General features: G+C 42.6%; 2 protein-coding genes across 11 annotated transcripts; one reads left to right on the forward strand and one right to left on the reverse strand.

Moving 5' to 3' along the window:
* Window positions 1–1,426: 1,426 nt before the first annotated feature.
* On the reverse strand, window positions 1,427–10,855 carry sfxn2 (sideroflexin 2). 10 transcript variants are annotated; one of them, XM_061810409.1, is made up of 14 exons: window positions 10,019–10,256; window positions 9,669–9,806; window positions 9,357–9,429; window positions 7,009–7,214; window positions 6,769–6,939; window positions 6,383–6,481; window positions 6,235–6,310; window positions 5,371–5,456; window positions 4,106–4,166; window positions 3,949–4,015; window positions 3,822–3,871; window positions 3,236–3,285; window positions 3,101–3,148; window positions 1,427–2,027 (listed from the first exon to the last, which is right to left on the reverse strand). In XM_061810409.1, exons 4-14 carry the CDS (start codon window positions 7,164–7,166, stop codon window positions 1,928–1,930), a joined length of 966 nt encoding a protein of 321 aa, XP_061666393.1. In that variant the 5' UTR covers window positions 7,167–7,214; window positions 9,357–9,429; window positions 9,669–9,806; window positions 10,019–10,256; the 3' UTR covers window positions 1,427–1,927. The 10 variants fall into 10 exon arrangements, with proteins under 10 accessions (XP_061666393.1, XP_061666396.1, XP_061666395.1 ...); XM_061810412.1 differs by lacking the exons at window positions 9,669–9,806; window positions 10,019–10,256 and adding an exon at window positions 10,719–10,765; XM_061810411.1 differs by lacking the exons at window positions 9,669–9,806; window positions 10,019–10,256 and adding an exon at window positions 10,263–10,532.
* On the forward strand, window positions 10,643–15,255 carry arl3b (ADP ribosylation factor like GTPase 3b). Its single transcript, XM_061810418.1, has 7 exons — window positions 10,643–10,658; window positions 10,734–10,787; window positions 12,779–12,922; window positions 13,009–13,125; window positions 13,219–13,269; window positions 13,427–13,612; window positions 14,450–15,255. The coding sequence occupies exons 2-7, from the start codon at window positions 10,785–10,787 to the stop codon at window positions 14,495–14,497; spliced, it is 549 nt and encodes a 182-aa protein (XP_061666402.1). The 5' UTR covers window positions 10,643–10,658; window positions 10,734–10,784; the 3' UTR covers window positions 14,498–15,255.
* The last annotated feature ends 868 nt before the right edge of the window (window positions 15,256–16,123 follow it).

Genomic DNA, 16,123 nt, shown 5'->3' on the forward strand with positions numbered 1-16,123 from the left:
GACAATGTTTGTAACGGTTTTTTTTAATTTTCTGATTATCTTAATTAACTTGAATAAAGTTTTGTTTCCGGTTGTTGTTGTTGTTCACTGTTCACTCTCCACCTTTGGAGGCCGACGGTTTTTCTGTGAAAAAGCCATGTAAATATTTTCCCAAACTTCATCAGTTGGATCAGCAGGAAAACACATTTTCTGTGAAATTTTTGATGGATCTCATAATTCAGAACTCTGCAAGTTGAATTTGATTTTCAAATGCGAGGAAACAAGTATAAAATTTCTGTCAGAAATAGGACGTCGCAGAGACAACAAATGAATAATCTGTTTAGCATGTATTTTCCCATTGCGAGTCCTTATTTTCAAAAATATATGTAACTGACTGACTTCAAATTTAATGTTTTTATGACAAAAAATGTTTAGTTTTTTGCTATGTTATGATGATAGTGCTTCACAGCGTAATTTTGGGAAAAGTTAACATGTCACGTAAATCGGGCCCTAGGTAATATGCAAGGTTTCTTGGTAGTCATGGTGTTCTATGTCTTTCCTTTGCACTTAGCCTTTTTTGGCTTACCAAAAATCCTTCATGTTACCAGAACTGCAAATATGTCAAGCTCACACGACCACTTTTAATTCCACATGCCAAACTTTGAGAAAAACCCCACTATAATCCAACCTGTAAACCACACGTTTTGGGAGTACCAAGATGGCGGCATACACCATACCGCTCGATGTGTGTGCTCTATCCAGTCTTTTTTTTTTTTTTTTTTTAAGATCAGTGAGTATAAGTCGTAATGATGCTTTGTTCCATTTACATCTGGCCAACGGTAAAATGTCCTCCTTTTGACAGCTTTTCCTCTTTATAAATAAAAAAATATATATTAAAAACAAATTGCCGAGTCAGGTCGGCACCACATAAAACCTTACAAGGGACTGGCTCATAGTCCTCATGCCGAGATTTTGTTTGAAGTAATTCTTTTGAACATTAGATCCTAAACATTCTTGACCTGTCTGACAGAAATTAATTTACTAAATTAAACTGAACTTCCATGATGAGGTGATATGCACTGCTGCTTACACACACACATACACAGACAGATCTATAAAGTCTACACACCCCTATTGAAATGCCAGGTTTGTGTGGTATTAAAAATAACATTAAACCAAGATAAATCCATCTACTTATTAATGTTGTCTATACAAATTTTTCTGTGCTTGGAGCACTTGCCTACTCATCAAGTGTGGAATAAAAAAAAATATATATATATATACCTTGCATAACCCGCCTATTTGCGAAAATGTCATTTTCCATTTCTGCCCCACTATTAGCTAAATATTGAAGTAACTTGAGCCATTTAGCAAATTATTAAACTACAGTTAACAAATCGTATGCATGGTAATGGATATCAAACATCACAGGTCTTTTACTCCAACATATCTTCAGGATTGTACCATCTTTATTACACAGTTACAGTTGAATCATGCAAACCCGAGTCTGTTACGTCCTCCATTTTGCGGGCCTTTATCGCACCACTCCCATATTTTTTTAAATGAGCAGCGTCATTCGTCCAGCTTTAACCGTGTATACAAGTTTATGTTTTGAGAACATACCAGGGAGCCTTAATGCTGCAGAGAGGTTATCCAAGGCACGTGAATGTTTAAAAAATTTTTTTTTAAATCCCCAAAGTACCAGGACCTATTTTGTTCAGCTCCTTGCTCGGAGGCCTAAAAAGAAAATACCTGAGAAGAGATTTGGTTTGTAATGAGAGAGAAACGGAAATCATCACAGCAGAATTACAAAGCATTCATCAGAACGTCCCGACGTAGACGGAATAGTTCTACATAATAAGCACCTTTTTAGACGTGAGCAATCATACGAGGGGGGGGGGGGAGAGACCTAGTACGGGTATGTGTCGAGTCCTGTTGGGAGGAGTTCTTAGAGGCCTTTGTTGAAGTAGACGCACCGCACAGCGTCGCCGTACTTGGATGTGATGGAGTCGCGGAGTTCGGGCTCGAGCTTTGAGACGGCAATGGAGCTGCGGCACAGACACCGAGACGAGGGGGGAACGTGGTCAGAGCAATACTGTGGATAAGAGCTATTGAAATATTTATACACAGTTTTATACAAATTAAAAATGCCATCAACCCAGTAAACAAATAAATACTTGGGGGGAAAAAAAATGGGGAAATTATAATACAATTGTTTCCCATCATATATTTCACAGCCCACTGAGGCATCGTGTTAGTTTGTCCCGAATTACTTTAGAAATTATTTGATGAAAGTCTAAAAAGGTAAATGTACATTTTGAGCAAGGGGAAAATATTCATTGAAATTGTTTTTTGCAACATGTTGAAACAGCAAACAAGCTGCTGCATTACTTACTTTTTTAGTTGACAGAAATATAATTTAAAATGAAAATGAATTTATATGTTGTCATTATATTTGGAAAAAAATGCAAATATATGCAAATAAAATGTAAATACTCACGAAAAGGAAACTATCATGAAGTGATAGTGTCGATATGTGGCCTGAGACTGACTGCCGACCAGTTCAGGATGCCCAAAGTTAGCTGAGATAGGATCCAGAACTCCTGCGGCCGTTGTGAGGATAAGCGGCTTCGAAAACAAATGGTTTGTATTTTATTCTGCTCCCTGACGAGGCAGGATATGAGTTGAGCCTGTATTATTTCCGCCCTCTGTTGGCTGCTGCCAGGTACTAAGAGTCTTGGTTCACAATATAATACATCTATCCATCCATCCATTTCCTTTGCAGCTTATCCTCACGGGGGTCGCCAGGAGTGCTGCAGCCTATCCCAGCTGTCAACGGGCAGGTGGCGGGGTACACCCTGAACCGGTCGCCAGCCGATCGCAGGGCACATGGACACCAACAGCCACACTCACAATCACACCTCGGGGCAATTTAGAGTGTCCAATTAAGTTTGCATATTTTTGGGGATGCGGGAGGAAACCGGAGTGCCCGGAGAAAACCCACACAGGCACGGGGAGAACATGTTGTTTGAATTACAAAAGTGCGTGCGTTTGTTTCACAGTCAAACAATAACTACTTCTGGAATCATAACAGCGGACAAGTAGGCAAAACGTGACTGACCATCGCTGTGGGAACAGGGAGCAGGCCGCAGGTACCATGAAGGTCAAACTGTGAAAAGACAACCACAACGAAATGAAAGTCGATCGCGTTTATCGACCGGACCGTGTTAAAACTCCTTCCGCATGTCGCACTTACAAGACGCCCACCATCATCACTTGAATGGGGCCGTGGAGGTACGTGATTCTCTGCAAAGAAGAAAAGAAGTACCGTAATTCCAGGCCTACAGAGCGCACCCGGTTACGAGCCTCACCGAGTACATTTGTAAAGGAAATACCATTTGGTACATACATAAGCCGCAGCTGTGTAAAAGCCCCAAGTGCCCACATTAAAACAGGGTCGATAGAAAGAGTTTAGCACTAACGCTAGCCCTAAGGCCGCGCTAACACTTGCGCTAATGCTAACAGGGCCGGTTAAAATAAAACTTACGGGTAAATATCACTGAGACACACCAGGAACACAGGAGCAACACGCTAGCACAGCGCTAACAGGGCTGGTAAAAATCACTTCCTTGGCACATATACTCCACCGGCCTCATTCATACCTTTTCCGCTCGAGCCCCCCCTTGCGGCCGTTAGAAAAAGCGCACAAATTAGCCGCATCGCCGCATAAACCGCAGAGTTGAAAGCGTGTGAAAAAAGTCACGGCTTGTAGGCCTTGCAGGAATATTACGGTATTCGTGTGCTCTCTCGGAGAAGAAAATAAATTAAAAAGGGGAACGAACCTGCATGAACTTGTATTTTTCCAGCCGCTGCATAATGATGGGGAGGATGACTGCGGAAGAGAGTGCGAGCGAGTGAGGGGCGATGGAGGCAGCAAAATAAAGAGGTTGTTCCATTTCCTCTACGTACTCATTCCCGGCGCAGCCATCGTGATCCTGGAGATGACCACCTGCGTGATGCCTTTCACCGCTGCTTTCTGCACGCACAGTATTGAACAAGATTTTGAGAAAAATGAAGAGATCGAAGACATTGTTTTTGGGATTCCATTTTTAGAGAACGCTCTCACCCGTGAGTGGCCCAGCTTGTTGCCATTTTCATCGGTGACAGCGATGCCGTTCAAGATTTCCCTAAAGAAGACATTTCGGGCACATTTTTATTCAAAAGAAAGGTGGAATTCATGGAAAATGTACTTTTCGTATACACATTTGGTCTCTGGATTGCTTGCCTAATCGTCAAGTTTCAAATTGAACAGCCAAATTTCCGGCCTACAAGCTGCGACTTTTTTAACACGCTTTCAACCCTGCGGGCATTTTTTTTCTAACGGCCGCAAGGGGGCACTCGAGCGGAAAAGGTAAGAGTGAGAATGGTGGAATATATCTGCCGAGGAAGGGGCTTTTACCGGTCTGGCCCCGTTAGCGCTGCGCTGGCGTGTTATTGCCGTGTCTCAGTGATTTTTACCGGTATGTTTTTTTTTTTTTAACCGGCCCTGTTAGCGTTAGTGCGGCGCTAGTGTTAGCATTAGCGTGGCAATAGCATTAAACTCTCTGTGTAGGGTCTTTCTTCGTAAATATCTCGGGTTTCAATGTGGGCGCTTGCGGCTTTTACCCGGCTGCGGCGTATGTATGTACCAAATAGTATTTCCTTTACAAATATACTGGGTGAGGCTAATAACCAGGTACGGTCTGTAGGCTGGGAGTTATGGTAAATTTTATGATTTTTGTGGTTTATGTTAACACATACAGTGGACACATAAGTTCAAATGCAAAGCACTTGTGGTTTAAAAGAAAAAAAGAGACCAAACTAAATCATTTCAAAACTTTTTCCACCATTGTAACTTACAATCTTTATAAGTTAATTGATTTAAAAAAATATATGTTTTCAAGAGGGGAAGTCAAAATAAGTGTGATGACACTTAACATTCCCATTCAGACTCATGTTAAATAGGAGGGAATACAAACCTGCTGAAGTGCTCAAAATAAACCCTAAATAAAGATGTTTTTGTAGGTTTTTCTTCACTTCTTTTGTTAAACTGAACAATCACTCCATCCACCTTCCTTAGGCCCCAGTTTCAGCTGGAAAAAAAACCTGACAACCATGATGCTGGCACCATCAGGATTCACTGGAGGGTCGGTGTTCTTTTGGTGCAGAGTACCAACTAGCCTTTTAGAACTAGGGCCACAAAATTCAACCTTGATCGCACTGTTCTATGACACATTTTCCCCCGTACCTGGTAGATCTGGTTTGGGTCTGAATATGTTTGTATGACAAGTGTAAACTGGTGCAATATGTTCAAATCTAAATGATCTCTCAACGTGTGGATGACACGCTCACTGTTGCCGCATCATGGGAATGTTGACACAGTTGGCCGACGCCACAGCCGCGAAAGGGACCCATCGTGCCACCAGTGGGGGTGCTTTCTGTGGGAGGAGGGAGGTAGAGTGAGATCTGGAGCCGTGCGGAAAGCCCCCCCCCCCACTCCCCACCCAAAAAAAAAAAAAAAAAAAAGCACAGTTAACATACAGTAAATCCTCATTTATCGTAGGAGTTATGTTCTAGAAAACCAATGCAATCAATGAAATCTGCGAAGTAGCCATCACTTTTTTATTACATACATTCATGAGCTCTCCATTCTCAACAGCTCTTCAGGGTCAAGGGGTGCTGGAGCCTAACCCGTCTGACTTCAGGCAAAAGGCAGATTACACCCTGAACTGGTCGCCAGTCAGTCCACAGAGCACATAAAGACACCGACACCAACTCCCATTTACATTTCAAATCATCACTAAGTGAGAACTGATCCTACGCTACCTGCACCGAAGTAAGGCGAATGCACCACTACACCGTCAGAGTAATTTATGAATTTCATCATTCAATTCAATGCCAGTGTGATATATAGCGATCTGCGGGTGTTTCAAATCTACACAAGCACGTGCCTGTTCAAGGCAAGTACGCAAGGCTTGAATGAAGCATTAGTGGAACCAAGAATTCAGCGTGGTGATGTTTCAAATTCAGTACTGTCGTTGTAGAAAATGAAGCTGAACGTTGCTCTTTACTATGGCTAAGGTTTGTATTTGTGACCTTTTCATGAAACTGACTTTGGCTTGTGGTGGCTATTCAAAATAAATTTGGCAACCTACCAAATGTATGAGTTGAGATTAGTGAGGAAATACTGTAGTTTGGGCTCAGTGGCAACTATACCTTTGTGTAAAGGTTGAGTCCCACCGCCGTAGCTAAGGCTGTGCTGGTGGCAGTCACGTAGGCGATGCCGATCTGCCTGAGGCGCACAGTGATGATGTCACTCGAAGCTCCCAATGAAGATGGATGTAAGGAAGGCCTGAGGGCTTACTTTGGGGTGATTGGTGAGGCGGCGTTGCGATTGGTGTAGTTGACCAGCGCGTTGAAGGACTGATTAACCCACTGCCAGAACACTACGGCAGGCACTGTCCTGGAAATGCACCACCACGCAGGATACTTTATGACGACTACTATTACTATCCATACACAAAAAACTACGTGCTTTTGCAATAATAAAAGTAGGACTGTAAATTAGAAAAGTATAATAAAAATGTAATGAAGCAGGTTTTACAAATTGGAGCTCTTTTATATTTTATTTTTCTCCAGATACCCCTCCCCCCTCCCCCCCTCTCCTCAAAAATTGCACAGTACAAGTAAACAAAATGACTCCAGATCTGTCTGTCAATACATCTCGGGCGAAACGTTGCGCGACTCTACCTGTAAAACTGCAGCATGCAGCCGGTGATGGCCATGCCGCCGGGCACCTGGAAGGACATGCGCCCGATGATGTTCATGCGGTCGCCCGTGTCGGGATGGAAAGCCGAGTCGTACAGCTTTTTGGCGTAGTGGAGTTGCTCCTCAGTGGTGCCCGGTGGGACCGACCCAGCTCTAGAACACAGAAGCTGCAATTGGTCATCATGTAACCCACAAAGGGAAAAGCTGGACTATCAATCGCACCTGCAGTGCTCCACTAAGGCTTTGGCCTCATCCAGGCGGGAGTCGGGCAGGAGCGCCGTCCTCCAGTCGGTGATGTTGAAGAAGTGCTTGAGCCGCCCCATGAAGGTGGTCTGGTCCCACCGCGGGGCGTCGATATCGAAGGTGGGCCTGAGCGCCATGGCGGAGGTGCGCTGACGTCAGTCCTCGGGAAAGGTTTGGGCGAAAACCTGAGAACGAAAGCACTGTTACATTTCTGCCACTAGGGGGCGCTGAGTTGCTTTATTGCAGGGCTCAGCAACCTTTTTGAGGCTGAGGGCTAGCACCTATGGTATGAAGGGCTACATGACCTGTTTGCGGCAAATTTCAGACTCAGTTCATTACACGTACATAAAATATTTTCGTTTTAATTTATTGTAGTAAATGACATTACAGGCATTTTAAAATTTTTAATTCAAGTAAGCAAGTCAGATTCGGGCGGTGGGTTGAGCACCTATCGGAACACAGAGTGCACAGCACTTTGCCGCGAATGTCCACTTTTTGTATGTGTTCGGTTAGACATACCGTTTTCGGACCTATCTGCGCGGTTACACTTTTTTCAAGCGATGCCCGTCTGAAACTGTTTTTGATTCCAGCATCCTTGTCAATTGCCCTTGCTCGATCTTCATCCTTTTTTTCTAACACTTTCGCCATTGTAAAACTATGAACACACCGTCGCTCAGTTCGCGCTATCGCTTGGCTAACTAACAAGTTACACTGCGATTTCTGAGAACCGAGAACACGTACATGGCAATGGTGAAACTCGATTAACCACTAAAACGATTGGATCGTTATACCGTATAACTCTGTTGTCCAATCGAGTAATCTGGCGCAAACGAGTTTTATTGTTTATGTCGCAAAATGCAAATATTTACACTACCGAGCAAGTTAGAACGGCATATGATAGTAGTGCTGGTGCGAGCACTGAGCTGAACTTGCAGCTCGGAGCCCACCACCGAGAGGCAGGCGCACGGTACCCTATTCCCCCCCTGAAATTTTCTTCAACTGATTTGCACTTATCTCGAGAATATTCATTTTGATCTGAAAAAGTCAGAAATCCGCCGATCAGCGGAAAATTCTCATCCCTGCTTATATGGTCCTCGCGGGCTGCCTTTCGCCTGCGGCCACCGCGTTGGTGACCCCTGCTTTATTGGAATGAGTGTAAATTTGGTTACAATTGAACAAAAACTAGATCTGGAAATGATCTTAAATCGCTGACTCAAAGCAAAACGCCAGGTTTCTAATGTGCAACGTATAAGAGCTGCTTTATTACCTAATTAATTATATTTTGGGATATAGCAGTAAGTATTGTTAATAAACACAGTTTGTCCAGTCCACCCATACACTTTTGCCACATTTCCTTTCTGATAACATTTTGTTTCCCTACTCGTATGCAAAATTTGTCCTACTACTGAAGACAAGGTGCATATTCGTATCCATGGACCTTCAGCTGCATATCAAGTAAATGCTCAAACGTCTTAGTATAAAGCAGTTGCAGCATTTATTCACAGTGTACTAGTAGGATATCAAATCAATATGGCAACGGCATTTCTTGGAGCACCGAATTGAAGTTCTACTGAGGTCAAAAAGTGTAGACTGCTGGCTATTAATTATATGAAACAAATGATAAAAAAGCTCTCCATATGGAACTCTCAAAAGTACTAACACTACTCCTTTTGGCCCTGATAAACAACCTCACAATTACATTTATACAGTATTTCCCTCAAGATGGAAAAATTCCCAAGGTGGAAGTGTGTCGTTTCCCACCGCTTGAGACCAATCCTTCAACAAGTCCCCCCTGCTAGAAATAATTGACAGGCTCCTTGTGAAAGGTTCTTCAGTTTATCTAGCTGCGGCAGCGTTCTGTGACCCGACCAGAACCGGCCCAGCCTATCTTAGGAAAAAAGAAAAGCACAACTTGCAAATTATTCACATAAGGAGTTAGTTAATTACAGATGCTGCTGCAAGTGTTGCTTTTAAGAGACTTAGCGCAAGCCCAGGCTGGCCTCAACCGGACATCTCTGGCTCTGTTTACTTTAAAATGTGGACCTGCAAGAGTCAAAAGTCAATTTTGTGCATAGCACGTACTGAACTTTACCAACAAGCCTGGAACTGATAGGCCTCTGCAGGACATTTACTTGCAGAAAGTAGGTCATCAATGAAAAACTCATTCAGAGTTGCAAGGTTCCAAGTTTGCAGATGTTTATTTAGTCTTCTATAGTAGTAAAAAATAACACTTAGATCGTGAAGTCAAACGACTACAGTTATTTCAGACAGCATTTTACTCTCATTAATGCATTTGAGTATAGTTATCATGACCATTAATGAAGCACCTCTGGTTGTAACAGGAGCTTGACAAACTGGATCTACAAGGCGGAGCGCATCTGGATGTCATCCACGTTGTCCCTTGACGCCAAAACAGTTTAAAATGTTTAAAAACAATTATTTTTAAACGTACAAGTGATTTAACTGATTTTCTGAAGAGGACAGAGTTGGGTGGGGATGGTGTGACAGAAAAGAGAGAAAACATATGTCGGCAGACTGATGCAACTCGTGTCTCGTGTTATCGGCGCTGTGCTTGCGGTGACGGGGCGCACAAAAGCTAAACGAGCACTTTTTTGTGCACGGAAAACCGCAAAACTCACCTCTGTACGGGTTGTCTGCCGCCCGTGCGTCAAAAGCACCCAGGTACAGTCAAGAAACGGAAAGAATTGTTGCACGTGGCAAGCTCTCCGCCAATAGCCTTGCGGGGCAGCTCACCGCAAGTCGGAATTCTACGGGTCCTGAAGCCCGCAACGTCAATATTATCTCAGCGAATCTCCTACTTACCTAATGCCTGCCTGAAAATCTTTTTACACATTTTTTAAAAATGTCTATAGATGCGTCGAAAAAAAAATATATATATAAATAAATGAATGTATTTTAATGGATTAGTTGGGTGACCGAGAGGGTCGTTGAAGCGACATCACGCGAGACTAAATGGTGCGAGACTGACCGGTGGTTGGTGGAGAACGACGACGTAGGTTGGAGACCCTGAAAATGAGCGTTAGCCTCACGTTAGCATGCGCGTCGAGTAATTGTTTTTCAAAGGTTACGACCGACATTGACTTGTCGAACAGTTTAAATGACCCTATATAAAACAGCAGTGTCTCCGTGTCCCTTTCTGAGCACTACAGTATGGTAGGAAGCGAGACGAACAAGACAATGTTAGCCACAACAAAGTGGATGCTCGATCTTACTTGTTGGTTTCTGCATCGAGGGGAAAACACTCGTTGTTGCCACCTATAAGCTTGACGTGGTATTGCACCTCGCGTCGTTGCGAATCGGCTGGGTAGTAGAACCCGAAAATTTGAAATATTATCCCGGTCCTACAGCTTTCTATCTACCATTTAATTCCATAGATCGGTCGCATCTCGTTGACGCAATTAAATGAATTAGTGTATCTATGTACACGTAACTAAACACAAGGCAGATTTTTACTTCGCGGTTAGTTTCGAGCCATTTTAGCCTAGCTAAATGTCGCCTACCTGTGGATGCGACTGAGCACAACTGATTGAATTTTCCCAACCGTAGCTCGTTTAATCTCTATTTTGATGATGGCGCCCTTACGATGTATACATATAAATTCATATAAGGTGGGGATTGTATTATTAAAGTGTTTATCAAGCACGATGAGGCTCAAAAAAGTAACCCACTCGTTGGCGTGCCAGTGTGCGTGACGTCATCCACCTTAGTAACCCTCCGCGACACAAGACAACAAGATGGTGAGTGTCCCTGATTCGCTCCTAATTTCATTTAACCGAACCAAAAACGGCTCGAAATGTGCTCGTTTATCACACAGAAGGGGGATGCCAAGTTGCTGATGTTGTTCGCGGGGCTAGTTAACCTTTCAACGCCGCCTTGTTGCGTATTCTTCAGTTGCCAGCAGGGGGGTGAGATTATTTTAGCAAATTAGCCGCGTTTAGCATCCCCCGTTTGCGTTATCTGGGCCCGCATCCAGCCGGTGAAAACGCAAAAGGACACCAATTGATCCCAATAGGACAATAACGTCATCGATTGTTGTGCAGAATTACTCTTCAGAAGATAGCATAGCATTTGGGGCTGATGAGTTGCACGCCTGCGTCACAGTTCCGAGGTTCTGGGTTCGAATCTCGGGTCTGGCCATCCGACTTGCAGCATGAAAACCCAGCTCCAAAAACACACCTTTTCCTCTCATAATTCCATCATAAAATCCAGGCAGATTAACATTTGAGATGTCCATTGAGTTATGTTTACAGCCACTTTAGTAGTACATCCAACAAGCAACTATGACAAAAATACATGTAGGGGCACTAACATACACATTGAGCAATGTGAGGGTACTCGTACTGTGGGTATGCTGTGACAATGACGATAACACAATGGAAGCAGAGAGTTGTCAATGATTTAAAGTGACCAGTAGTGCGATAATTCTGATACAATGACATTGGCGCAAACTAAAGGGTGCAGAGAGTCCTCAAGTACTTTAACGAGACCAGTGGTCTGGTAATACTGATCAACAACAGATATTCACATCACCGTGATGACACAACGACAACAAATACTGTACAGTACAACCTCTGCTCTCGAACGTCTCCGTTCTCGAACAAATCGGTTTTCGAACGAAAATCAGTCCTCGGACGCCCCCGACAAAACCCAGAAATGACATAAGTGCGCGGCCCGACCAGCTGACCCACGACGCGCGTTGTTATTGTGTATAACGCAGCCTCTGTACGCAGATCTACTGACAGTTTTTTTTCTTCTTCCTATTGAGGATTATTAACCCCCAATCATGCCTCCAAAGAAGTGACGCTAGATAAATTCTTTGGGAAAAGAAAAGAACTTCCAGGGGGCGAGTCACCCCCACCGAAGAGATTTGTAGTAGATAGTTGATAGTTTTGCTTGGCTTTTTTTTCTTGTGAACTTTAAAAATGCTCTGTGCCATTAGCATTTCCCCAATTTTGTTTTGTTTCAAATGTTAACCTGAGTTACAAGTTGTTTTTGTATGTTACTTTTTGTAAAAATATATATTTTTTGCTTTTTTCCCTCTCATTATTGTTCGTTTAAAGTTATTCTGCACTTCTGTTAATACAAAAAATGTTTACAAGGCTGGGAGCCGAGTCGCTACAGATACGGCAATGCACTCCCAGCCAAGCCTACTCTACTACTAAACCATACATTTTCAGCAAAAAGTAAATGTATTTCTTAAATTATTTTATCATATAAAGGATTTAAACTATACATGCATTTCTACTATGCAGTTATTATCAGGAAAAGGTAAAAAAATTGCTTTTAAAAGCCCAATTTTTTTAAGCTTGGAACGCATTATTTCGTTTTCTATTAGTTGTAATGGGAAATATCGATTCAGTTTTCGAACAAATCGTTTAATGAACCGCCTTCTGGAATGGATTGTGTTCAAGAACCGAGGTTGTTCTGAAATATCGTCACAACAGAGATGTGTGAAATTGGCAAAGGGTCTCAATTTATAAATGAAATATTAGTTTCAAGTTCATTATTTAACAAGTTGCAATACTTTTAATTGTTGATAGGTGAGTGCTTGTGTGTGTCAATATGTGCCCTGGCAACCAGTCCTGCCTGTGTGTATTCGCCTCTGACCCAAATCTGCCGGGATAGGCTCCCTAATGAGGACAAGCGCCATAAAAAGATGGCTGGATGTTTGCGATTTGTACAATAATGGCAGCCATCGTTACCACGTTGTTTTCATATTTGCGTGTAGGGATTGCTGTCAATCCTGCGCAAGCTGAAGAGCACACCGGACCAGGAGGTGAGGATACTGCTGCTGGGGCTGGACAACGGCGGGAAGACCACCTTGCTCAAGCAGCTGGCCTCCGAGGACATCAGCCACATCACCCCCACCCAGGTCTCGGACGGCCGCAACCAGCGCGTCGCCAATATTTTCCCCAATGCGAAACTTCACAAAGCCGAACGCTCTCCACCTTCCTCCAGGGCTTCAACATCAAGAGCGTTCAGTCGCAAGGTTTCAAACTCAACGTTTGGGACATCGGCGGACAGCGGAAGATCAGGCCCTACTGGAGGAACTACTTCGAAAACACCGACGTGCTCGTACGCTCGGGATTTCAACGGACACGACGGGGAAGCGCGTCCCGATTCACGTCGTAACGCGTCGGTTTTTTTTTTTTTTTTGCTTGTTTGCAGATTTATGTCATCGACAGCGCTGACAGGAAGAGATTTGAGGAGACGGGGCAAGTACGTAACCAGAAATGATTTTCTTGTGTGTGACTTTTGTGACAACAAAACTTCAACTCGGTTCGATTGTTGGTTCATTTCGGTAGCCATTTTGTCAACTGATTTGCTGCTTATTTTATTTTATTTTTAATTTTTTGGGGGGGGGGTCTCATTTCAGGAGCTGGCTGAGTTGCTGGACGAGGAGAAGCTGAGCGGCGTGCCCGTGCTCATCTTCGCCAACAAGCAGGACCTGCTGACGGCGGCGCCGGCCTCCGAGATCGCCGAGGGCCTCAACTTGCACACCATCCGGGACCGCATCTGGCAAATCCAGTCGTGCTCGGCTCTCACCGGCGAGGGCATCCAGGTACCATGTAGTTATTAAAAAGATAACAATAATAATGAAAACACAGTCCACATCAAAAGCTTGTGCGGAAAAAGTGGAAGTGTCGACGTATAGTTTATTATTTATCTTTTTAATAAAATCTGAAATAAAGGCCAAATGGAGTGAGTACAATTATAAGCAGCGATATTCAGTAATGTGATGCATATTGCCATATTTTTTTTTTTTTTATCTGATAGCAATCAAAGGATGAATTTAAAACTTCAGGGAACTATTTATTTATTTACTTAAATTCTCAGTAAACTTTCTAAGAAATGCTGCTGAGCCTCAGCGTTCTCTTCCCCTTTTCGTAGAATTTCAAAACAATTTTCTGAGATTGAAAAAAACAACAACTTTAATATTGCAAATTTGAAAAGGATTTGAAACATGTACAGGTGTGGTCAGTCACGCCCGCAGATATAAAGTTGCGGAGGGGTGTTCTGTTTGTAATTAAGAGTGTACCCCTTTAAGAGCGGAGGGGGGGCGGTGTCGGGTAAACTAGGAAGTAGAAGTAGGCTGAGCAGCAGCTCCCGTGTGCTTCCGTGTTTAAAAAAAGAGGTTTTCATGTGCGCTGAGTCTGCGATAATCGCGCAGTGGCACAAGACGAAACAAAATAAGCGACGTCTTTTGATATCTATGTATTTACTTGTAATGCGCGATTGTGCAGATTTGCGAGTGCCACGGCGCCTGTCAAATCACACTGACTGTGTTTAATAAACGCACGCTCGAAGTTTAACTTTATCCTGTTATTATTATTTTATTTTTTCCAACATGTTGTCCGACACTCTATTAAAAACTGATGTTTTGTCCTTTAAACCGCAGGAGGGCATGAACTGGGTGTGCAAGAGCGTCAACTCCAAGAAGAAGTAGCCCGCCGTTCTCGGTCGTCTCCCCCCCAGCCCCGAGTCCCGCCACACTACGGGATCCACCTGTGAATGTACGCGCACGACTCATCCGGCGTGGAGTTCGAAACCTGACTGCTGCATTCCTGTCTCGCCGACTTTTCCGTTCTCCTCCCGTCACACTTTAACCATTAACACTCCCGTTGAGCTGCTGTCTTTCCAGAGGAATTTTGGAATTCCACACTCACAATCAGGTCAAAGTGTGTCATTCTGACATTTTTTTTTTCCCTCTTTGAGTTATCATTCCATGCGCTTTTCATGGCTCTTTTTGATTTGATGTGAGATCTTCTGTTTTTTTGTGTGTGTTTTATTTATGGCAGAGGCAAGTAGTGTGCTTTCACCCCCCCCTCCCCACAAACCCACTAAAGAATGATACTGTACATGTTCTGTATAAAACAAAAATGAGATAGAGGACTTTTTAAATCCACTGTAAATAGCGCGAGACGCCCTCACGTGTGCTTTCTTTTGTAGTCCTCGTACCAGCAGATTTTTTTTTTTGTCCCACTTCTGCGATACTTTTTTTTGGGGGGGGGGGCTAGATTTCCTTTTGATATTCTCGAATGTCATCCGCGCAGAAGCGATGGTACTGTATGTGAATAAAATAAGGAAGAAATGAAAGTGCGTCTTCATACTTAGTACTTCATACGACGGAGGCGGCCTCGAGCGGAGCAGGTGCGGCCGGCAGCTGTCGGCGGCACCGGAGAAGCCGCGACGGCGTGGGCAAAAATACAAACAGGTCGGAACGCTCGTGGTGCTGTATTCCATAATTCGGGTCATAACAGTGTACCGTGAAAAAAAAAAAAAGACAATTGCTGGTGTTGAAATAGATTGTCGCTGGATTTCAAGTGCTCATCATGTTTTTTCATCCTTTTGTCTGAACCTAGTCTTACACATTTGAAAAAAAAATTACATATTTAGTATTTTTATTACATAAAAATTGTGTTTTGATTTATCCTTTTCTGACATCGCAAGTAACTTCGTATGTTCACATTTAACAGTTTTTATTTGGTATTTCAATGACAACTACAAGTACTAAAATTTAATTTCTTAACTTACATAAAAATGTACGTTTAATATTTTTATTACATAAAAATTGTGTTTTGGTGTATCCATTTCTGACACCACAAGTAACTTCATATGGTCACATTTAACAGTTTTTATTTGGTAGATCAATGCCAACTACAGATACTAAAATTTAATTTCTTAAAACTATGACATAAAAAATACACATAATTAGTATTATGTAAAAATTATGTTTTGGTGTATCCTTTTCTGACACAAGTAACTTCATATGGTCACATTTCCCAGTTTTTATTTGGTAGCTCAATAACAACTAAAAATACTAAAATGTAATTGAATTTCTTAAAACTATTACAGAAAAATGTACACATTTAATATTTTTATTACATAATTATGTTTAGGTGTATCCTTTTCTGACACTACAAGTAACTTCATATAGTGACATTTAAGAGTTTTTATTTGGTAGATCAATGACAACTACAAATACTATAATTTCTTGAAACTATTACTTAAAAAAATAAATGCACACATTTAATATTTTTATTACATAAAAATTCTGTTTTGATGTATCTTT

Source organism: Syngnathoides biaculeatus, chromosome 22, assembly GCF_019802595.1.
Source record: "Syngnathoides biaculeatus isolate LvHL_M chromosome 22, ASM1980259v1, whole genome shotgun sequence".
NCBI lineage: Eukaryota > Metazoa > Chordata > Actinopteri > Syngnathiformes > Syngnathidae > Syngnathoides > Syngnathoides biaculeatus.